The sequence below is a fragment of the Clavelina lepadiformis genome, chromosome 3, assembly GCF_947623445.1.
Source record: "Clavelina lepadiformis chromosome 3, kaClaLepa1.1, whole genome shotgun sequence".
Taxonomy (NCBI): domain Eukaryota; kingdom Metazoa; phylum Chordata; class Ascidiacea; order Aplousobranchia; family Clavelinidae; genus Clavelina; species Clavelina lepadiformis.
Window position 1 is genome coordinate 6,742,773 of NC_135242.1, and position 24,044 is coordinate 6,766,816.

At 34.8% G+C, this 24,044-nt stretch overlaps 2 protein-coding genes across 2 annotated transcripts in view; both read right to left on the minus strand.

Moving 5' to 3' along the window:
• The window catches only part of LOC143449119 (uncharacterized), a 75,431-nt gene that overhangs the window by 6,882 nt on the left and 44,505 nt on the right, over positions 1-24,044 (minus strand). The gene's annotated exons all lie outside the window — the stretch shown is intronic.
• LOC143448479 (uncharacterized) lies at positions 273-22,316 on the minus strand. The gene is made up of 16 exons (XM_076948245.1): positions 22,150-22,316; positions 22,005-22,043; positions 17,579-17,695; positions 10,687-16,695; positions 9,983-10,518; positions 3,811-9,925; positions 3,415-3,558; positions 3,099-3,215; positions 2,679-2,795; positions 2,407-2,504; positions 2,099-2,273; positions 1,839-2,022; positions 1,477-1,595; positions 1,212-1,319; positions 785-955; positions 273-464 (listed from the first exon to the last, which is right to left on the minus strand). The coding sequence occupies exons 1-16, from the start codon at positions 22,223-22,225 to the stop codon at positions 424-426; spliced, it is 14,166 nt and encodes a 4,721-aa protein (XP_076804360.1). The 5' UTR covers positions 22,226-22,316; the 3' UTR covers positions 273-423.

Below are 24,044 nucleotides of genomic sequence, written 5' to 3' on the forward strand. Positions count from 1 at the left end.
CATTGCATTGACAGATAAAACTTCCATCGGTGTTGTAGCAGGTGGCGTTCTCATGACAGTTGTTAAGGTTAGAACATTCATCTATATCTAAATGCTCATTAAGTTAGAAAACAATAATGTCAGAAAAAATAATGCAACAATTTAACAAAGTACCATCTGCTATGACATAGTAAGGAGGAAAATGTGCCTCTATATTTGCCTTTTGGACGTGTACGCTGTGCATATTAATTTTCTCACCACGAGTTCGGACCATAGTGTATTTTGTGGCATTCCTTGCACTATTGTCAGTTTGAAGAACTTGAATTTCTATCTTAAGCTCGTAATCGGTGCTGGGTTGCAAACCACCAATAGTGTTATTAACCACAACAGCATTGGCCATCAGGTTGGATGCTAAAATATTGAAGTTTGTTGTTTCTGGTTTAGTCATGATGGAGTAAGAGATTGCGCGATCCAGTGTAGAGAAACTGATAACGATAAAGTTGTTTGATGCGAAGGTTTCAAGGTTTAACACTGCTGGAGCTAGAGGGTTTTAAAAACAACATCGAAAACAATTAAAAAACAGTACATGCCAATACATAACACAATTTAGAAGAAATTTAGTAGTGTCATGCATGCTCTGTAAATAGCATTTATATCTTCAAACACAATTTGAGAAAATGTTTTTTAAAGAACAACTTTTTCATAATTTTTAAACATATTGAAGTGGTTTTAGCAATCAAAACAGTCAGGCTAACTTGGATATCAGAGTTTATAACATGTCCTGTAGTAAAAATTTTAAGTCTACCTGTAGTAAAAGACACAGCCATGGAAAAAGGAGAATATGCCACGGTGGTGCTGGTTGTTTCAGCAAGCGTCCGAACACTGGCGACACAAAGGGAGTTGGATGGCAGGTTATTTACAAATAAGTTTGATACTGATGATGTCTGGATGACAGCTCCATTGCCGCCACAAGCAACTAAAAGTAACATATCGTATTATGTTAGCAGCAATTAAACTATTGTAAACTGTTTGAGCATAAAACATATATTTTAGCAGCTGTGTTGTCCAAATAAAGTTTATTTATTTACACTGTAAATCGCTTTTTCTTCAAAAGGCGAAATGTAATATAAAAATACCCGATTAATTAATTATATCGGTTAATTTAGGGAGAAAAAAGTGCAAGTCTGAATTAGGAGTGTTATCTCTTTTTTGGAATACAGTACATGACATACCGTTTATATCATATTCTGTTGCATTTGCCACTGTATCAAAGAAAACATGCACCGATGTTTCAGTGATGTTTGAAACTGCAAAGTTGGTTGGAGGACTTGGAAGTTGGACTGAAAAGGTATACAATGATTAATGAAACGTTCTCACTAAATGAGTAGAAAATATTTTGATGTTATGACGTTATGATATGATTTTGATGTTGATAATGTAATTAATATTGATGTTGCCCATGTCAATCCGCCCAAGTCTAATGCATTGATCACTTACGTGTCATTGTGTTGCCAAATATTGTGGAGTTTGAAAATGCAGGCGATATGTCAGTAGATACAACACTTGGATCAGTACTGTCCGTTAAAGCTGAACAACTTGCCACAACACTGCCTCGCCTGTCATAAAAATAAATTTTTGCCATGAAAACATTGGAAAGATTATGTAAGTTAATACAAACATACTTGTAACAGAAAAATAAAATGTGATTGAAAGCATAGATAGATAAACAAATTGATGTCATGGCCTACGTACGAAAATTTTTAGTTTTCTACTTTCCTTCATTTATTCCATACAAGAAATTACCTTAATGAATTACCTTTAATTACCTTAAAGAAATTACCTTGAGTTCAAGAAATTACCTTAATGCCACAACTGAAACATTTCGAACTGAAAATGAAAATGAAAGGGAATAAGTCAATTGGTCTCTGAGAAGTGGTAACAGTTGAGATAATAATTTCCTTGAAGCAAAAGAATTTAAGTCCAAAAAAGCGCTGTCAAAATCTTCTGTTTCAACAATTGTAGAAAATTGTATCACCACTGCCTCTGTATGATTTTGTTTGAAGTTAAGAGCCTTTTATCAACCAACAGAACTCATCATATAAAGTTTGTCTACTGATACCTGTGGTGAAAGTGACCTTAGGGGAATAAATTGGCTCCAAAATATGATCCGAGTCCTTTGTTGATAGTACACCAGCGGATACATTGTAGCTAGTACTTGTATTTAAACCACAAAGGGTGACTGTTGATATGTTTGTTGTATGTATCATGTTCCCAGTTTCTGATTCCAACAAGACCTTCAACATATAACAGATCATGAAAGATAAACAATTTTCAAATTGACACAATAAACTTACGAAAAAAATAATTTCAAAATTAAAAAATTAAAATCTAAAAACCCATTGATCTTAAATTCAAATCTGTATGTACCTCGTATAATCCGAACATGAAGTGACGATCCACCACTAAACTGACACACACTTGCCCAACATAAATTACCTGTATAGGTTCTTCCAGCTCTTGTTGCACTAAAATGAAAAACATATTAGATTGACCCGCTTTATATTTCGTTTCTGCACTAACTTTAATAAATAATAACTCATAATCTTAGAAAATGAAAACATCGTGCACAGAAACCACTACTGATGGTTACAGTAACAGAATAATAAAAAACATTAAAGCTGAAAAAAAATGTTACTTACTATGGCATAACAAGCCACTTCCAACAAAACCTTGGTTGCATATACAAGTGAAGTTTCCAGCATTATTTGAGCAACTGGCATTGCTAGAACAAGGGCTACTTGCACATTCGTCTACATCTGAATTTAACAACAAATATGAGTACACACAACACAGTGTTGTTAATGTTTTTATTGTTAAACAGAAAATTGTATTGAAAAACTGTTTGCTTGAAAATTTCTACGGAAATGAAAATACAAATTGTAATGAAAATTGTTTGGGAATATTTTTCTATGAAGAAGAAAACCAAAATAGCTGAAAAAAGAATTTTAAAAATAAATATATTCTCAAAACTTTTTTATCACATATTCAACAAAAAGTTCAAGGTAAAGTTAAACTCAATAAATGCCTAACAGTCTTTTCTAACTTGAACTATATATTACCTTCACACAACGTGCCGTTTCCACTAAAACCATTGTTACACAAACAAATATAGCTTCCTGCTAAATTTGTGCATTCAGCATTGACATGGCATGGATTTGAAACACATTCATTTGTGTCTAAAGGTCAAAGGAAGTATATGTTAAATGTGCATCTGACTTCTATTCCACAAAGTACAGCCTTGCTATTGATATTTACATAAAAGCAGTTTTTAAAAAATTACTCATTACTAAAAACAAATCATACTTAATTATAATTCAAACACAAACATTGGCAATAGGGGGAACTGAAATCATTAAGAAATACACTGCCACATACCTGAACAATTCCATCCATAACCAACAAAACCATCATTGCAAACACAGGAAAAACTTCCGGCCAAGTTCAAACATGATGCATCAAAAAGACAAATATTAACACCCAACAAACATTCATTGATATCACTGCATGTTGTACCATTACCTAGAAAACCAACAATGAAGTAACAACTATTATTTCCATGCAAGTCTGTTGCATGTTGCATTATTACAGTATAGCAGTAGGTGAACTTATCAAAACACTAATCTACATCACTGCATATTGTACCATTTCCTGTAAATCCTGCATTGCAAGTGCAAGTAAAACTTCCAAAATTATTAATACAAGTAGCATTTTCATCACAGTTATGTGTGTTGGTAATACATTCATCTATATCACTGCATGTTGTGCCATTACCTGTAAATCCTTCATTGCAAGTGCAAGTAAAACTTCCATTAGTATTGGAACATGTTGCATTTTTATCACAGTCATGCGTGATAGTCAAGCATTCATCTATATCACTGCATATTATACCATTTCCTGTAAATCTTTCATTGCAAGTGCAAGTAAAACTTCCATTATTATTGGAGCATGTTGCATTTTTATCACAGTTATGTGTGTTGGTGATGCATTCATCTACATCATGGCATGTTGTACCATTTCCTGTAAATCCTTCATTGCAAGTGCAAGTAAAACTTCCATTAGTATTGGAACAAGTTGCATTTTCATCACAGTTATGTGTGTTGGTGATGCATTCATCTATATCACTGCATGCTGTACCATTTCCTGTAAATCCTTCATTGCAAGTGCAAGTAAAACTCCCAAAAGTATTAGTACAAGTAGCATTTTCATGACAGTTATGTGTGTTGGTGATGCATTCATCTATATCATGGCATGTTGTACCATTTCCTGTAAATCCTTCATTGCAAGTGAAACTTCCATTAGTATTGGAACAAGTTGCATTTTCATCACAGTTATGTGTGTTGGTGATGCATTCATCTATATCACTGCATGTTGTACCATTTCCTGTAAATCCTTCATTGCAAGTGCAAGTAAAACTTCCATTAGTATTGGAACAAGTTGCATTTTCATCACATTTATGTGTGTTGGTGATGCATTCATCTATATCACTGCATGTTGTACCATTTCCAGTAAATCCTTTATTGCAAGTACAACTAAAACTTCCATTAGTATTGGAACAAGTTGCATTTTGATCACAGTTATGTGTGTTGGTGATGCATTCATCTATATCACTGCATGTTGTACCATTTCCTGTAAATCCTTGATTGCAAGTGCACATAAAACTTCCATTAGTATTGGAACAAGTAGCATTTTCATCACAGTTATGTGTGTTGGTGATGCATTCATCTATATCAGTGCATGTTGTACCATTTCCTTTAAATCCTTCATTGCAAGTGCAAGTAAAACTTCCATTAGTATTGGAACAAGTAGCATTTTCATCACAGTTATGTGTGTTGGTGATGCATTCATCTATATCACTGCATGTTGTACCATTTCCTGTAAAACCTGCATTGCAGATGCAAGTAAAACTCCCAAAATTATTAGTACAAGTAGCATTTTCATCACAGTTATGTGTGTTGGTGATGCATTCATCTATATCACTGCATGTTGTACCATTTCCTGTAAATCCTTCATTGCAAGTGCAAGTAAAACTTCCATTAGTATTGGAACAAGTTGCATTTTCATCACAGTTATGTGTGTTGGTGGTGCATTCATTTATATCACTGCATGTTGTACCATTTCTCGTAAATCCTTCATGGCAAGTGCAAGTGAAACTTCCATTAGTATTGGAACAAGTTGCATTTTCATCACAGTTATGTGTGTTGGTGATGCATTCATCTATATCACTGCATGTTGTACCATTTCCTGTAAATCCTTCTTTGCAAGTGCACATAAAACTTCCATTAGTATTGGAACAAGTTGCATCATTATCACAGTTATGTGTGTTGGCGGTGCATTCATCTATATCACTGCATGTTGCACTATTTCCTGTAAATCCTGCATTGCAAGTACAACTAAAACTTCCATTAGTATTGGTACAAGTTGCATTTTCATCACAGTTATGTGTGTTGGTGATGCATTCATCTATATCACTGCATGTTGTACCATTTCCAGTAAATCTTTCATTGCAAGTGCAAGTGAAACTTCCATTAGTATTGGAACAAGTTGCATTTTCATCACATTTATGTGTGTTGGTAATGCATTCATCTATATCACTGCATGTTGTACCATTTCCTGTAAATCCTTTATTGCAAGTACAACTAAAACTTCCATTAGTATTGGAACAAGTTGCATTTTCATCACAGTTATGTGTGTTGGTGATGCATTCATCTATATCACTGCATGTTGTACCATTTCCAGTAAATCCTTCATTGCAAGTGCAAGTAAAACTTCCATTAGTATTGGAACAAGTTGCATTGTCATCACATTTATGTGTGTTGGTAATGCATTCATCTATATCACTGCATGTTGTACCATTTCCTGTAAATCCTTCATTGCAAGTGCAAGTAAAACTTCCATTAGTATTGGAACAAGTTGCATCATTATCACAGTTATGTGTGTTGGTGATGCATTCATCTATATCATGGCATGTTGTACCATTTCCTCTGAAACCTTCATTGCAAGTGCACATAAAACTTCCATTAGTATTGGAACAAGTTGCATTTTCATCACAGTTATGTGTGTTGATGATGCATTCATCTATATCACTGCATGTTGTACCATTTCCTGTAAATCCTTCATTGCAAGTGCAAGTAAAACTTCCATTAGTATTGGAACAAGTTGCATCAATATCACAGTTATGTGTGTTGGTGATGCATTCATCTATATCACTGCATGTTGTAACATTTCCAGTAAATCCTTTATTGCAAGTACAACTAAAACTTCCATTAGTATTGGAACAAGTTGCATTTTGATCACAGTTATGTGTGTTGGTGATGCATTCATCTATATCACTGCATGTTGTACCATTTCCTGTAAATCCTTGATTGCAAGTGCACATAAAACTTCCATTAGTATTGGAACAAGTAGCATTTTCATCACAGTTATGTGTGTTGGTGATGCATTCATCTATATCACTGCATGTTGTACCATTTCCTGTAAAACCTGCATTGCAGATGCAAGTAAAACTTCCATTAGTATTGGAACAAGTAGCATTTTCATCACAGTTATGTGTGTTGGTGATGCATTCATCTATATCACTGCATGTTGTACCATTTCCTGTAAAACCTGCATTGCAGATGCAAGTAAAACTCCCAAAATTATTAGTACAAGTAGCATTTTCATCACAGTTATGTGTGTTGGTGATGCATTCATCTATATCACTGCATGTTGTACCATTTCCTGTAAATCCTTCATTGCAAGTGCAAGTAAAACTTCCATTAGTATTGGAACAAGTAGCATTTTCATCACAGTTATGTGTGTTGGTGGTGCATTCATTTATATCACCGCATGTTGTACCATTTCCTGTAAATCCTTCATGGCAAGTGCAAGTGAAACTTCCATTAGTATTGGAACAAGTTGCATTTTCATCACAGTTATGTGTGTTGGTGATGCATTCATCTATATCACTGCATGTTGTACCATTTCCTGTAAATCCTTCATTGCAAGTGCACATAAAACTTCCATTAGTATTGGAACAAGTTGCATCATTATCACAGTTATGTGTGTTGGTGATGCATTCATCTATATCACTGCATGTTGTACCATTTCCTGTAAATCCTTTATTGCAAGTACAACTAAAACTTCCATTAGTATTGGAACAAGTTGCATTTTCATCACAGTTATGTGTGTTGGTGATGCATTCATCTATATCACTGCATGTTGTACCATTTCCAGTAAATCCTTCATTGCAAGTGCAAGTAAAATTTCCATTAGTATTGGAACAAGTTGCATTTTCATCACATTTATGTGTGTTGGTGATGCATTCATCTATATCACTGCATGTTGTACCATTTCCTGTAAATCCTTCATTGCAAGTGCAAGTAAAACTTCCATTAGTATTGGAACAAGTTGCATTTTTATCACAGTTATGTGTGTTGGTAATGCATTCATCTATATCACTGCATGTTGTACCGTTCCCTCTGAAACCTTCATTGCAAGTGCAAGTAAAACTTCCATTAGTATTGAAACAAGTAGCATTTTCATCACAGTTATGTGTGTTGGTGATGCATTCATCTATATCACTGCATGTTGTACCATTTCCTGTAAATCCTTCATTGCAAGTGCAAGTAAAACTTCCATTAGTATTGGAACAAGTTGCATCATTATCACAGTTATGTGTGTTGGTGATGCATTCATCTATATCACTGCATGTTGTACCATTTGATGTAAATCCTTCATTGCAAGTGCAAGTAAAATTTCCATTAGTATTGGAACAAGTAGCATTTTCATCACAGTTATGTGTGTTGGTGATGCATTCATCTATATCACTGCATGTTGTACCATTTCCTGTAAAACCTGCATTGCAGATGCAAGTAAAACTCCCAAAATTATTAGTACAAGTAGCATTTTCATCGCAGTTATGTGTGTTGGTGATGCATTCATCTATATCACTGCATGTTGTACCATTTCCTGTAAAACCTGCATTGCAGATGCAAGTAAAACTTCCATTAGTATTGGAACAAGTAGCATTTTCATCACAGTTATGTGTGTTGGTGGTGCATTCATTTATATCACCGCATGTTGTACCATTTCCTGTAAATCCTTCATGGCAAGTGCAAGTGAAACTTCCATTAGTATTGGAACAAGTTGCATTTTCATCACAGTTATGTGTGTTGGTGATGCATTCATCTATATCACTGCATGTTGTACCATTTCCTGTAAATCCTTCATTGCAAGTGCACATAAAACTTCCATTAGTATTGGAACAAGTTGCATCATTATCACATTTATGTGTGTTGGTGATGCATTCATCTATATCACTGCATGTTGTACCATTTCCTGTAAATCCTTCATTGCAAGTGCAAGTAAAACTTCCATTAGTATTGGAACAAGTTGCATTTTTATCACAGTTATGTGTGTTGGTAATGCATTCATCTATATCACTGCATGTTGTACCGTTCCCTCTGAAACCTTCATTGCAAGTGCAAGTAAAACTTCCATTAGTATTGAAACAAGTAGCATTTTCATCACAGTTATGTGTGTTGGTGATGCATTCATCTATATCACTGCATGTTGTACCATTTCCTGTAAATCCTTCATTGCAAGTGCAAGTAAAACTTCCATTAGTATTGGAACAAGTTGCATCATTATCACAGTTATGTGTGTTGGTGATGCATTCATCTATATCACTGCATGTTGTACCATTTGATGTAAATCCTTCATTGCAAGTGCAAGTAAAATTTCCATTAGTATTGGAACAAGTAGCATTTTCATCACAGTTATGTGTGTTGGTGATGCATTCATCTATATCACTGCATGTTGTACCATTTCCTGTAAAACCTGCATTGCAGATGCAAGTAAAACTCCCAAAATTATTAGTACAAGTAGCATTTTCATCACAGTTATGTGTGTTGGTGATGCATTCATCTATATCACTGCATGTTGTACCATTTCCTGTAAATCCTTCATTGCAAGTGCAAGTAAAACTTCCATTAGTATTGGAACAAGTAGCATTTTCATCACAGTTATGTGTGTTGGTGGTGCATTCATTTATATCACCGCATGTTGTACCATTTCCTGTAAATCCTTCATGGCAAGTGCAAGTGAAACTTCCATTAGTATTGGAACAAGTTGCATTTTCATCACAGTTATGTGTGTTGGTGATGCATTCATCTATATCACTGCATGTTGTACCATTTCCTGTAAATCCTTCATTGCAAGTGCACATAAAACTTCCATTAGTATTGGAACAAGTTGCATCATTATCACAGTTATGTGTGTTGGTGATGCATTCATCTATATCACTGCATGTTGTACCATTTCCTGTAAATCCTTTATTGCAAGTACAACTAAAACTTCCATTAGTATTGGAACAAGTTGCATTTTCATCACAGTTATGTGTGTTGGTGATGCATTCATCTATATCACTGCATGTTGTACCATTTCCAGTAAATCCTTCATTGCAAGTGCAAGTAAAATTTCCATTAGTATTGGAACAAGTTGCATTTTCATCACATTTATGTGTGCTGGTGATGCATTCATCTATATCACTGCATGTTGTACCATTTCCTGTAAATCCTTCATTGCAAGTGCAAGTAAAACTTCCATTAGTATTGGAACAAGTTGCATTTTTATCACAGTTATGTGTGTTGGTAATGCATTCATCTATATCACTGCATGTTGTACCGTTCCCTCTGAAACCTTCATTGCAAGTGCAAGTAAAACTTCCATTAGTATTGAAACAAGTAGCATTTTCATCACAGTTATGTGTGTTGGTGATGCATTCATCTATATCACTGCATGTTGTACCATTTCCTGTAAATCCTTCATTGCAAGTGCAAGTAAAACTTCCATTAGTATTGGAACAAGTTGCATCATTATCACAGTTATGTGTGTTGGTGATGCATTCATCTATATCACTGCATGTTGTACCATTTGATGTAAATCCTTCATTGCAAGTGCAAGTAAAATTTCCATTAGTATTGGAACAAGTTGCATTTTCATCACAGTTATGTGTGTTGGTGATGCATTCATCTATATCACTGCATGTTGTACCATTTCCTGTAAATCCTTCATTGCAAGTGCAAGTAAAACTTCCATTAGTATTGGAACAAGTTGCATCATTATCACAGTTATGTGTGTTGGTGATGCATTCATCTATATCACTGCATGTTGTACCATTTCCTGTAAATCCTTCATTGCAAGTGCAAGTAAAACTTCCATTAGTATTGGAACAAGTAGCATTTTCATCACAGTTATGTGTGTTGGTGATGCATTCATCTATATCACTGCATGTTGTACCATTTCCTGTAAATCCTTCATTGCAAGTGCAAGTAAAACTTCCATTAGTATTGGAACAAGTTGCATCATTATCACAGTTATGTGTGTTGGTGATGCATTCATCTATATCACTGCATGTTGTACCATTTCCTGTAAAACCTGCATTGCAGATGCAAGTAAAACTCCCAAAATTATTAGTACAAGTAGCATTTTCATCACAGTTATGTGTGTTGGTGATGCATTCATCTATATCACTGCATGTTGTACCATTTCCAGTAAATCCTTCATGGCAAGTGCAAGTAAAACTTCCATTAGTATTGGAACAAGTTGCATTTTCATCACAGTTATGTGTGTTGGTGATGCATTCATCTATATCACTGCATGTTGTACCATTTCCTGTAAATCCTTCATTGCAAGTGCACATAAAACTTCCATTAGTATTGGAACAAGTTGCATCATTATCACAGTTATGTGTGTTGGTGATGCATTCATCTATATCACTGCATGTTGTACCATTTCCTGTAAATCCTTTATTGCAAGTACAACTAAAACTTCCATTAGTATTGGAACAAGTTGCATTTTCGTCACAGTTATGTGTGTTGGTGATGCATTCATCTATATCACTGCATGTTGTACCATTTCCAGTAAATCCTTCATTGCAAGTGCAAGTAAAATTTCCATTAGTATTGGAACAAGTTGCCTTTTCATCACAGTTATGTGTGTTGGTGATGCATTCATCTATATCACTGCATGTTGTACCATTTCCAGTAAATCCTTCATTGCAAGTGCAAGTAAAATTTCCATTAGTATTGGAACAAGTAGCATTTTCATCACATTTATGTGTGTTGGTAATGCATTCATCTATATCACTGCATGTTGTACCATTTCCTGTAAATCCCTCATTGCAAGTGCAAGTAAAACTTCCATTAGTATTGGAACAAGTTGCATTTTTATCACAGTTATGTGTGTTGGTGATGCATTCATCTATATCACTGCATGTTGTACCGTTCCCTCTGAAACCTTCATTGCAAGTGCAAGTAAAACTTCCATTAGTATTCAAACAAGTAGCATTTTCATCACAGTTATGTGTGTTGGTGGTGCATTCATCTATATCACTGCATGTTGTACCATTTCCTGCAAATCCTTCATTGCAAGTGCAAGTAAAACTTCCATTAGTATTGGAACAAGCTGCATTTTCATCACAGTTATGTGTGTTGGTGATGCATTCATCTATATCACTGCATGTTGTACCATTCCCTCTGAAACCTTCTTTACAGTTACAAAGAAAATTTCCAACCAAATTCGTGCAAGCTGCATCCATATCACAGTTGTGTACATTGGTTATACATTCATTGATATCATTACATGCTGTTCCATTGCCTGCGAATCCACTGTCACATAAACATGAAAAGCTACCAATTCCGTTATTGCATGAAGCATTCGCATGGCAATTGTGTGTAACTTGAAAGCATTCATCAATGTCTGTGCAGTTCTCTCCATCACCAGTAAACCCTTCATTACATGAACAATTGAAACTACCAGCAATATTTGAGCAGGTAGAATTGGAATGACAATTATTTTCGCCAGTGCTACATTCATTTATATCTGCACAACTTTCTCCATTTCCAGAAAAACCAGAATTACAAGTGCAAATAAAGCTTCCTTCTGTGTTGTTGCAAGTTGCTTGGCTGTCACAGTCATGTAAATTGGTCAGGCATTCATTTATATCATTGCATATTGTTCCATTGCCAGTGTAACCTGTATTACAAGCGCAGGAAAAACTTCCAACAGTATTAGAACATTCAGCATTTGAATCACAGTTGTCGGTGTTTGTTGCACATTCGTCAATGTCAGAGCACAAGTTTCCATCTCCTGTGTAGCCAGTGTTGCAAGCACAGCTAAAGTTTCCATTAAAATTTGTACATGTGGCATCACAATGACAGTTATCAGACCTCATGCTACATTCATCAATGTCACTGCAATTTCTACCATCTCCTGTGAATCCATCAAGGCACATACACCTGTAGCTTTCATATGTGTTTCTGCATACCGCATATATGTGGCAATTATCTGTATTTGTTGAACATTCATCTATACTAGTGCAGTTGCTTGCTGAAGATGTTGAAGAATTACAAACACAGAGATAATCACCATTGTTGTTAATGCATGTTGCATTTGTTGGACAGTTATCTGTTTCCAATGAGCACTCATCCAAGTCACTGCAGTTAAAACCATTACCACTGAATCCTTCATTGCATGAACATAAGTAACTGCCTTCCGTGTTTGAACAATAGGCATTAGGATTACACATTGATGTATTTGTAGAACACTCATTAACATCTACACAGCATAAACCATCGCCTGAAAACCCTTCTATACATGAACACATAAAGCTGCCTATGGTATTCTGACATGACGCATTTGAATGACAATTGTCAGTGTTTTCCAAACATTCATCAATATCCATGCAAAAAGTGCCATTTCCTGTAAATCCATCATTACATGTACATCGAAAACTGCCACGTAAATTTCTACAAGTGGCATCAACATGGCAATCATCCATATCAGTGTTACATTCATTTATATCACGGCAAGAGACACCATTGCCAGTAAACCCAACATTGCAACTGCAGTCAAACAATCCAATTGTGTTACTACAAGTGGCCCTGGAATGGCAGTTATCTGTATTGGTAATACACTCATCAATATCTTCACAGCTGGTTCCATTTCCAGTGTAACCACTATTGCATGAACATATGAATGTTCCTGGCGTGTTTACACAACTTGCATTTGGATGACAAAAAGTTGAATTCAATAAACATTCATCCAAGTCTGTGCAGTTAACACCATCACCAGAAAAACCATCCATACATGAACAAAAAAAGCTTCCTACACTATTGTTGCAGTTTGCATTGCTATCACAATTGTCAACATCTGCAAAACATTCATTGAAATCTGTGCAGCTGGTGCCATTACCTGAATATCCAGTATTACATAAACAAGAAAAACTTCCATCAGTATTGTTGCAAGATGCATTCAAATTACAAAAGCTAGTATTTCCCAAACATTCATCTATATCAAAACAATTTGTTCCATTACCACTATATCCATTTCTGCAAATACAATTAAAACTGCCTTCTGTGTTATAACAAACAGCATTGTCGTCGCAATTATTAATATTAAGCAAACATTCATCCATGTCACTGCATGTTGTACCATTTCCTGTAAATCCTTCATTGCAGATGCAAGTAAAACTCCCAAAATTATTAGTACAAGTTGCATTTTCATCACAGTTATGTGTGATGGTGATGCATTCATCTATATCACTGCATGTTGTACCATTTCCTGCAAATCCTGCATTGCAAGTGCAAGTAAAACTACCAAAATTATTAGAACAAGTAGCATTTTCATCACAGTTATGTGTGTTGGTGATGCATTCATCTATATCACTGCATGTTGTGCCATTTCCTGCAAATCCTTCATTGCAAGTGCAAGTAAAATTTCCATTAGTATTGGAACAAGTTGCATTTTCATCACAGTTATGTGTGTTGGTGATGCATTCATTTATATCACTGCATGTTGTACCATTTCCTGTAAAACCTTCATTGCAAGTGCAAGTAAAACTTCCATTAGTATTGGAACAAGTTGCATTTTCGTCACAGTTATGTGTGTTGGTGATGCATTCATCTATATCAATGCATGTTGTACCATTTCCTGTAAATCCTTCATTGCAAGTGCAGGTAAAACTCCCAAAATTATTAGAACAAGTAGCATTTTCATCACAGTTATGTGTGTTGGTGATGCATTCATCTATATCACTGCATGTTGTACCATTTCCTGTAAATCCTTCATTGCAAATGCAAGTGAAACTTCCATTAGTATTGGAACAAGTTGCATTTTCATCACAGTTATGTGTGTTGGTGATGCATTCATCTATATCACTGCATGTTGTACCATTTCCTGTAAATCCTGCATTGCAGATGCAAGTAAAACTCCCAAAATTATTAGTGCAAGTAGCATTTTCATCACAGTTATGTGTGTTGGTGATGCATTCATTTATATCACTGCATGTTGTACCATTTCCTGTAAATCCTTCATTGCAGATGCAAGTAAAACTCCCAAAATTATTAGTACAAGTTGCATTTTCATCACAGTTATGTGTGCTGGTGATGCATTCATCTATATCACTGCATGTTGTATCATTTCCTGTAAATCCTTCATTGCAAATGCAAGTGAAACTCCCAAAATTATTAGTACAAGTAGCATTTTCATCACAGTTATGTGTGTTGGTAATGCATTCATCTATATCACTGCATGTTGTACCATTTCCAGTAAATCCTTCATTGCAAGTGCAAGTAAAACTTCCATTAGTATTGGAACAAGTAGCATTTTCATCACAGTTATGTGTGTTAGTGATGCATTCATCTATATCACTGCATGTTGTACCATTTCCTGTAAATCCTTCATTGCAAATGCAAGTGAAACTCCCAAAATTATTAATACAAGTTGCATTTTCATCACAGTTATGTGTGTTGGTGATGCATTCATCTATATCACTGCATGTTGTACCATTTCCTGCAAATCCTTCATTGCAAGTGCAAGTGAAACTCCCAAAATTATTAATACAATTTGCATTTTCATCACAGTTATGTGTGTTGGTGATGCATTCATCTATATCACTGCATGTTGTACCATTTCCTGTAAATCCTGCATTGCAGATGCAAGTAAAACTCCCAAAATTATTAGTGCAAGTAGCATTTTCATCACAGTTATGTGTGTTGGTGATGCATTCATCTATATCACTGCATGTTGTACCATTTCCAGTAAATCCTTCATTGCAAGTGCAAGTAAAACTTCCATTAGTATTGGAACAAGTTGCATTTTCATCACAGTTATGTGTGTTGGTGATGCATTCATTTATATCACTGCATGTTGTACCATTTCCTGTAAATCCTTCATTGCAGATGCAAGTAAAACTCCCAAAATTATTAGTACAAGTTGCATTTTCATCACAGTTATGTGTGCTGGTGATGCATTCATCTATATCACTGCATGTTGTATCATTTCCTGTAAATCCTTCATTGCAAATGCAAGTGAAACTCCCAAAATTATTAGTACAAGTAGCATTTTCATCACAGTTATGTGTGTTGGTAATGCATTCATCTATATCACTGCATGTTGTACCATTTCCAGTAAATCCTTCATTGCAAGTGCAAGTAAAACTTCCATTAGTATTGGAAAAAGTAGCATTTTCATCACAGTTATGTGTGTTGGTGATGCATTCATCTATATCACTGCATGTTGTACCATTTCCTGTAAATCCTTCATTGCAAATGCAAGTGAAACTCCCAAAATTATTAATACAATTTGCATTTTCATCACAGTTATGTGTGTTGGTGATGCATTCATCTATATCACTGCATGTTGTACCATTTCCTGTAAATCCTTCATTGCAAATGCAAGTGAAACTCCCAAAATTATTAATACAATTTGCATTTTCATCACAGTTATGTGTGTTGGTGATGCATTCATTTATATCACTGCATGTTGTACCATTTCCTGTAAATCCTTCATTGCAGATGCAAGTAAAACTCCCAAAATTATTAGTACAAGTAGCATTTTCATCACAGTTATGTGTGTTGGTGATGCATTCATCTATATCACTGCATGTTGTACTATTTCCTGTAAATCCTTCATTGCAAATGCAAGTAAAACTTCCATCAGTATTGGAACAAGTTGCATTTTCATCACAGTTATGTGTGTTGGTGATGCATTCATTTATATCACTGCATGTTGTACCATTTCCTGTAAATCCTTCATTGCAAGTGCAAGTAAAACTCCCAAAATTATTAGTGCAAGTAGCATTTTCATCACAGTTATGTGTGTTGGTGATGCATTCATCTATATCACTGCATGTTGTACCATTTCCAGTAAATCCTTCATTGCAAGTGCAAGTAAAACTTCCATTAGTATTGGAACAAGTAGCATTTTCATCACAGTTATGTGTGTTGGTGATGCATTCATCTATATCACTGCATGTTGTACCATTTCCTGTAAATCCTTCATTGCAAATGCAAGTAAAACTTCCACCATTATTAGTACAAGTTGCATTTTCATCACAGTTATGTGTGATGGTGATGCATTCATCTATATCACTGCATGTTGTACCATTTCCTGTAAATCCTTCATTGCAAATGCAAGTGAAACTCCCAAAATTATTAATACAAGTTGCATTTTGATCACAGTTATGTGTGTTGGTGATGCATTCATCTATATCACTGCATGTTGTATCATTTCCTGTAAATCCTTCCTTGCAAATGCAAGTGAAATTCCCATTGATGTTTTCACATTGAGCATTTATACTGCAGTTATGAGTTCCCATTCTACACTCATCCACATCTGCATAACATGAAGCCATGCTATAATAATGGTTATATTTTTTAGACATATTTTGTATATGTATAAAATAATTGTTATGTAATATGATAAGTATGTCTACTTCCTGAAATGTGGTTATATTATTTTGATTATACATTTAGTATAATTTAAGTGTTTAGTATAAGCATGAAGCTGCTCCGTTTCAAAAGTGAAAATTTGTTGCTATGACGCTGATATAAAACAAATTTGTATACAGAACAGTGGATGTGTTTAACCTGTATTTTGTTGGCAATTAAAAATATATAGTCTTGCTATTTGTTAAGAATTATAAACTATATGTATTCCATTAAGCTGATTTTGAGATGAGAAAAATAGTGAAATCCTCATTTAATTACACTTTTCAAGCAATATTATAAAACTTTGTTTTTGAAAGGTGATTTTTTGATGTCTATGTTTGTATGTTGCAGTGGAAAAAATTTTCTGAGGAGTGGTGCAACAGTTTGCGTAGCTTTAAATCCCAACAATTTAAAACGGTTTCTCAAAATATTCTCGCACCAACACTCAAAGCAGATTACCAATGGTTGGGAATGACACAGGACTTTTCATCAACTTTTAAACAGGTGGATTGCTAAGTGTTTATCTCACTCTCAAATGTACAAATTATTCTCCAAAAACTTCAGCACCATAATTATTAACATAAAAAATTCCTTTTTCCAATGCTGTGCTGACCACTGATTAGTATGATTTTTCGCTGACAATGTTTGTTGTGCAGATTTTATAATGATAAAATTGTAATATTATTTATATAATTGATGCACACAAGTCCAGTAGGTTTAAGGGCTAATTAAAGTGAAAATTAGCACAACATAATGTCAGACTCGGTCTTTTAGTTTCTTTGACTTACCATCGCAGGTTGTGCCATTTCCTGTGTAGCCTGAATTGCATGTACAAATGAAGCTCCTGTCTGTATTTTGGCAGGATGCATTTGAATGGCAGGGTGAGTTAAGGCACTCATTGACATCTATTTAAAAGATAATGTGTTTATTTTAGACTTTTTATATAAGATGATCAAGTTGTTCTTTAACGACCCACTTTAAATTCTTAATGTAAAAATTAATCGTTGTCTCAGCAAATAGTTGTCTAATGTCCACCAAATATTTTTTATTGTTATATTTTTATTTTAAGGAAAGGGTTTGCACAACTTATACTTGGCAATGATTTCTTATTTCATGAACCCACATTACCCATGTAGCATGTGTGTCCACACATTCTCTGACTGTAGCATTTTTATTTATTTATTTAGAGCGTAAGCAGTTTCACCTAAATTTTGTACTGTTTAACTAAGCAAAAATCATCAATGACTTGCTTGGCTAATTAAAATAGTTGTTACAACCGTTTCAACAAAAGAAATCGTTTGTTTAAAACTTATATTCTGGTTTCTTGTAAACATCACTTGAAAATGTTTTCTTCCAAGTTCATGTTGGAAACTCAAATCGACTTCTTGCATAGTCTTTCTGGTTTTCACACCAACAGTTGTGTCAATTCACGCATGATTTTGAGCAAAAATTGCTATATGTTCAATTCTGGATAATGGGCTGCATATGCTAATCTACAAACAGTGAAATAGCTATTTTTGACAATGATAATGAAGGTAGTACGACCATGTATAGAACACTGATCGTAAACCAGTATTTAATGGGGAGTGTGACACTCTACTATATTCAATCTGTTTTTCCACTGTAACACCAACGATGAACATGCAACAAGGCTGACTAGCCTAATATTTCCAAAAGAACTTGCAACAGCCAACACTACCAAATTATAGCAAAAATTAAAGCAAGCGTTTGTCATCAGCTCACCTAGGCTATTCATGTGCATTACAATGCATTTTAATGAAACCAAAATGTTGACTTCACCTTGCCTGTAGACTTTTGACAAAGTTGATTGCCTGGAAACCAGAAAGGCAATTTGTCTATAACAATGCTTTTCAACCTTTTTGATGACACTTTACACTCTTTAGTGTCACGGTCTCATCTGCACGTGATACAGTCCAAATTGTAAGATGTTAGGCAGACTGGCGAATTAGTCATTTGTTTACATTTTCTTAGTACTACTTATTAAAATAAAACCTTTTATACAACAAGTTGTACGAAAATCCATATATGTTTCAGCATTTGTAACCTCGATTTGATCCTCGTGGAAAAAATCAGAATACGCTTAACAGTCTTGAAATGTAACGTGAGAGTTTAGCTTTGCCTATTAAGCGCATGTTACATCACTACCAAAGGTAAAACGTGAACCGGATTCAAATACCAGTTGCACCACAATTGTAAGTTCTTTGAGCACAGTACGGACAACGATTGCCGCTGTTTAGTAGTCCTGAGTTTAGTAGTTCCAAATTCAGGTAATAAAAAAAATTAAAAAAATAATACAAAGACTGTTTTTCAAAGGCAAGCTCAGTTACCGGGGCCCGAGCAATGAAGAATTATTGTTGGGTTAAAATCGTGGAAAGACTTTCCGCAGTCTGAGGACAAAGATTGTGATACCATATCTGACATACCATTCCAGAAAATCTGGCAGTAAAGTTAAATGTACACTCTATAAAACATACAAAAATCACCATAAGCAAATCATGAGAGTTACAATTTATCGTTTTCAAGACAATATAGTGTTAATAGTCGGATCATGCAAAACCAATAAAAAGATCTTTTAACGAACTAATAACCCCGATTCACTCACAATTTCCAATTCTATGTCGATACAAGAAAACCGCACGGCTTTGTGTCTATAACAGCAGGCAACTACTTTTCATAAATAAAGCATCGAGATAAGCCATCACTTTATTATGTTGTGATACCAACATGTTCCGTTACTTTGCTATTGTTTTTCTCGTTGCAATTTCAACATTTTGTGACACCCTTTTTAATAACTGCCTTATTTATGGAAGCTACATTGACAAAACTGGATTTGCTTAGTGATCACTGCACAACGTTCATAGCCTACATTACAGATGAGCTTGCCTCGACCATAGCTTGACACGGGGGTAAGCATGAAAACGCCAAGACGGCAAACAAAAAACTTGCACAAACAGCCAACGTCACTGAAGAACAGCCAAAAACGGAATGAGGTATCAGATATGCAACGAAAAAACTGTTTAAATAAACAAAAATAATACAAAACAATTTAAAAACTTACAACAATGAAGAATCAAAAAATTAACAGAGAGAAGTGTTTTATTCGCACTTCATCAGCACTGTGTACGTCATTCCCACCACAGTTTTCTTGTATAGTCATATAAGCATTTCTATAGATACTAGTCCGTACTGTCTCACAGGTTGGGAAGCACTGACAAAGAATAAAGCAAGTGAAAGATGGCTTTTAGAAGGGAAATCCCCCAGCTTGAAGAATACTTTTAAATTTTTTCATTCTACTCATAGACATCGTATGTATACATTAAATCTCACCCTAAACTCTGCATGTGCAAAAAATAGATATGAATCAGTTTCCATACTCCCAGGTCCCAGCCAGCGTTTCCGACTACCTTATTTTTCAATTGTTTGTAGGATTCAAACTTCTCTCTTGATGGTCGGTCGCACACAGAGCAAATTTTACATGTTTTTATTCATACTGTGATAACATTAGAAGAATAGAAATCCTTTTCATAGGCTAAATTCGTTTTTAGGTGAAATTTCGTAAATTATTTTGCAACCGTCACGCAACAAATTTGTGCAGAAAAATGGCAAAAAAAAATCCGATTATTGAATACCTTTGCAGGCTCTTCGCTAAGAAACGAAAAAAACGTGAAGCACTATTTATGCGTGACGAAAACCTACACAAACAGTGCGGCACCCGATGGCTTTGGACCTTTGGTTAATCGCCACGATTGCAAAAATTGTTGGTTGTCACTATTATTCAAGTAATATGTCGCAACATTCGCGCTGTAACTCAAAAGGAACTTTCTTTGAAGCATCTGTCTATATAAGTATCAGAGGTGGGCAGTACAGCGGTACCAAAGTACCGAATTACTCTGCCGCGGTATTTTTTCAGTACCGATACTGGTACCGTCGGTAATTTAAAAAAAAAATACTAAATCCCTGTACCGAATTACTTATTTCAAAAATATGAGTCGGCCTCAGTACTTTTAATGATTACTTCAAGGTTTTGAGCAGTAGGATATGTTTTTTAAAACTTCCTTTCAGTTAGAACCTACTTCCAATTTTAGCGTTTTTTTTTTCTACAAATGTCTAGTAAATTCGCAGTGATTGAGCGCACATATCTTTTAACCTGAAGTAATTTTTATCGGGGTCATAATATCGGCAGAACTTGTAAGTTACCTGTAGGATCCGCTGTACTAAAAGTACCGCAGTACTTTTTTGAGATAACTTAGTACCGAATACCGGAAACGTAGGTACATTTTTGCCAAGTACTGGTACCGTATTGACAAAGTATTGACAAAATACACACTTTAAGAGTTAAGAATTGGAATGATTGCAAATGGAACGATTGCAAATAGTTCAGCTTTGAGGTCAACGTACTGTATATGGACCAGTTGAACTGTCGTCTAACTTGTTACATAATTCTTTACGACGGTAACGCTACCTTAAAAGTAGAAAAGATTCGGCCATAAAAATTTTAGCATATATGTAAATATTAAATAATAATAATAAGTTCCATGGTCACATTCAGCTATCATATATATTTAGACATTTTGAAGATCTTTTGTAAATATGCACTAATTAAATATACATTTGTGCTATCTTTTATTTTTGTAGATTGTTTTTTATTGTTAATCTTGGCCTACCGACAAAACCGCAGTTATTCTCTCTAGCACCTGCCCCTGACTGGTTCAACAAACGAGTTCGTAAATCTTATGATTCCGTTTCATTACAAGGTTTTCCTTGCAAATAGATGCCGCGATAACTTCGTATAGAGTTAACGAAAAAGTCGCGTAAATTTATCTATTCGCAGACTGAAGTGCAACATATGAGCTTATGCATACGTATAATAACACTGTGTACTGAACTAACATGAACCATTGCATAAATATGATATGCACTTTGCTACAACTTAAAGACTCGTAGGTATGCTAAACTGCATACCTGTGCAAGTCATTCCATCCGTGACGTCGTTGTATAACAGTTGCGCGGGACCGATTAACAGTTGCAGGTAATATTGTTGCAATGGACGTTGAAGAGCCAAAAGCATAAACAACGAACGCGTAATAAAAGTAGCAAATTTGATAAACACCTGTAGCTCTTGGTATCGTAATGAACTACTTGAAGCATAAAAAATAGGTTTACAGTACTTATATAATAAATAATCTACTATACCTTCATATTCAGGAACAGCGATGCTGGTTGTTAAACGACCTGAACACAAAAATGATTAAAAATCAAAACGGCATTGTACAGTATATACTTTCATGCATACACTTTATGTTTTTCAGCTTTTCAATATGCTACATTCATTGTTTACCTGAAAATAGTATTATCAATACGAAAGCACGAATAAAATGGCCGTATGAAGGAGACTTTTGAAACGTTGTTGACATTTCACCACCGTTCAGTGAGCCTAAGATGTGTAGCTAGTTACGTCAATCAAACACGATACTTTCCCGGCATGGTTTAGTGAAATTGTAAGCTACTTACATGAAACCTTTGAATATTCAAACATGTTAGAAATTTTTACTTATAATTTGTCTGTCTACAATATATACATGTTGCTATTTTGAATATCAATGCTTTTCATTTTCTGTAACTAACTGAAGTTTACGTTTGCTATGAAAAACTCCCACCTTTTTAGGGTCGTTTTTTCGTCAGAGTCTCGAATGCTTTTTCTTTTCGTTTGCTTTTATAATAATTTTTATTCAATCACATCTAGTTTGCTGTTGTAGCTGAACATCGCAGCCAGAATAATACGAAATATTTCTCCATGTTATTTTCTTAGTTGGCCATCATTCGTGTGCAAATCTCTAACCAAAACCTTTCAACAAAAACCTGCCAATACAATGAACTATTTTCTGTAAAAACGTATGTTAGTTGGCTTAGCAATGTTCGAAAAGTGAAGGAGAAAACCGACATGCACAAGAGACATCATGAAGCTTGACGTAAGATTTATTCATGGCCTAGCTTTTTGATGGAAAGTCATTGTTGTACCTCCCTTCTAACTGTCTATTATGGGATAAAATTTTCTGCCCGAGTGAAAGTGGTCTATTTAGAGCTCAGTAAGTAAAATAACAGGCTTACAGTTCATGAACTATGTTCGGTTACAGACTATATAACGGCTAACATGCTGACAAATTTTGTCGCTGTCCTCAGAATAAGTAATTATTAAGCCTGTTTTAAGCGTTTGAGATTTCTGGATGATTGCGCTTGGGTGACCGTTCGGTCGTGCATCATGTCATATGCAGTTCGCGCAGAGTTAACATGGCCCTGTGGTTAGATGGCCATGTGACGTCCCAGTTACGTAAATAGTGTCAAAAATACCAGTTTGATGTTTCCCTAACATTATACTAAGTTTATATACCAAAGTTCTTTGTTATATATCTGTAAATGTTTGGTATTTCAACAACGACATGTAGACCTACACAGCAGTGATAATTTTTGATCTCAGGTCTTATTACTGTGTACTGTGGGTTTATCAATCAGTAAGGTATTTTATTTTTAATTTCTAAATCATTACCCTTCAAACGTTTTTATCATGTCCTTTGAACGCATGGTAAGTAATCTACGCTTTTATCACTAACTTATGGAAATATGTCACTATGTGAAATTAGCGACGTTATGGGTCATTGGGTTAAACTCCGAAGTAATTTCACACCCAGTTAATGCCTCCATTACTGTATAAGAAACAAATTCCTTAAACATGCATTCCTTTGAACATTTTATATCAAAAATAGCACCAGATTATACGAAAATAATTTACTGTAATATCGGTGTATAGGTTACAGGTAGAATAAATAAAATAAAGATTGAAGTATTTGTGAAGTAAATGGTCGAATTGAGTTCGTGGTTATGACAAACTAGTTAAAATATTTTTGCTAAATAATAACTTGATGCAATCAAACGCAATTCTCATTACAGGAGAAATTTCTGCATGACCGCAACATTTATAAATAGAGGTATGTTGTTCATATATAGCTTGTTTCGGGTATAGGAAGCCAAACGTTAGGAGAAAAATGTGCGTATTTCACAATGGAGAAAAATTGAACTCTAACAAAAATGCATAAAATTGAATTTGGAGAATACCTTTCCGCTCCATTACACCTAACAAAAAATACGTAGGCTAAAGTATTCTTCTGTAGTTATAGCAGTTAGTTAGTTAATTGTATATTATAGTTATATTAATTGGGTTTAGTTACGTTTGAATTG

Coding starts and splice junctions, on each gene's coding strand:
- LOC143448479 (XM_076948245.1), bottom strand. CDS start 22,225: ATGTCAACAACGTTTCAAAAGTCTCCTTCATACGGCCATTTTATTCGT. Junction 10,519..10,686: donor TGAAGGATTTACAGGAAATG/GTACAACATGCA, acceptor CCAACACACATA/ACTGTGATGAAAATGCTACT. Junction 956..1,211: donor AACAGAATATGATATAAACG/GTATGTCATGTA, acceptor TGTTACTTTTAG/TTGCTTGTGGCGGCAATGGA.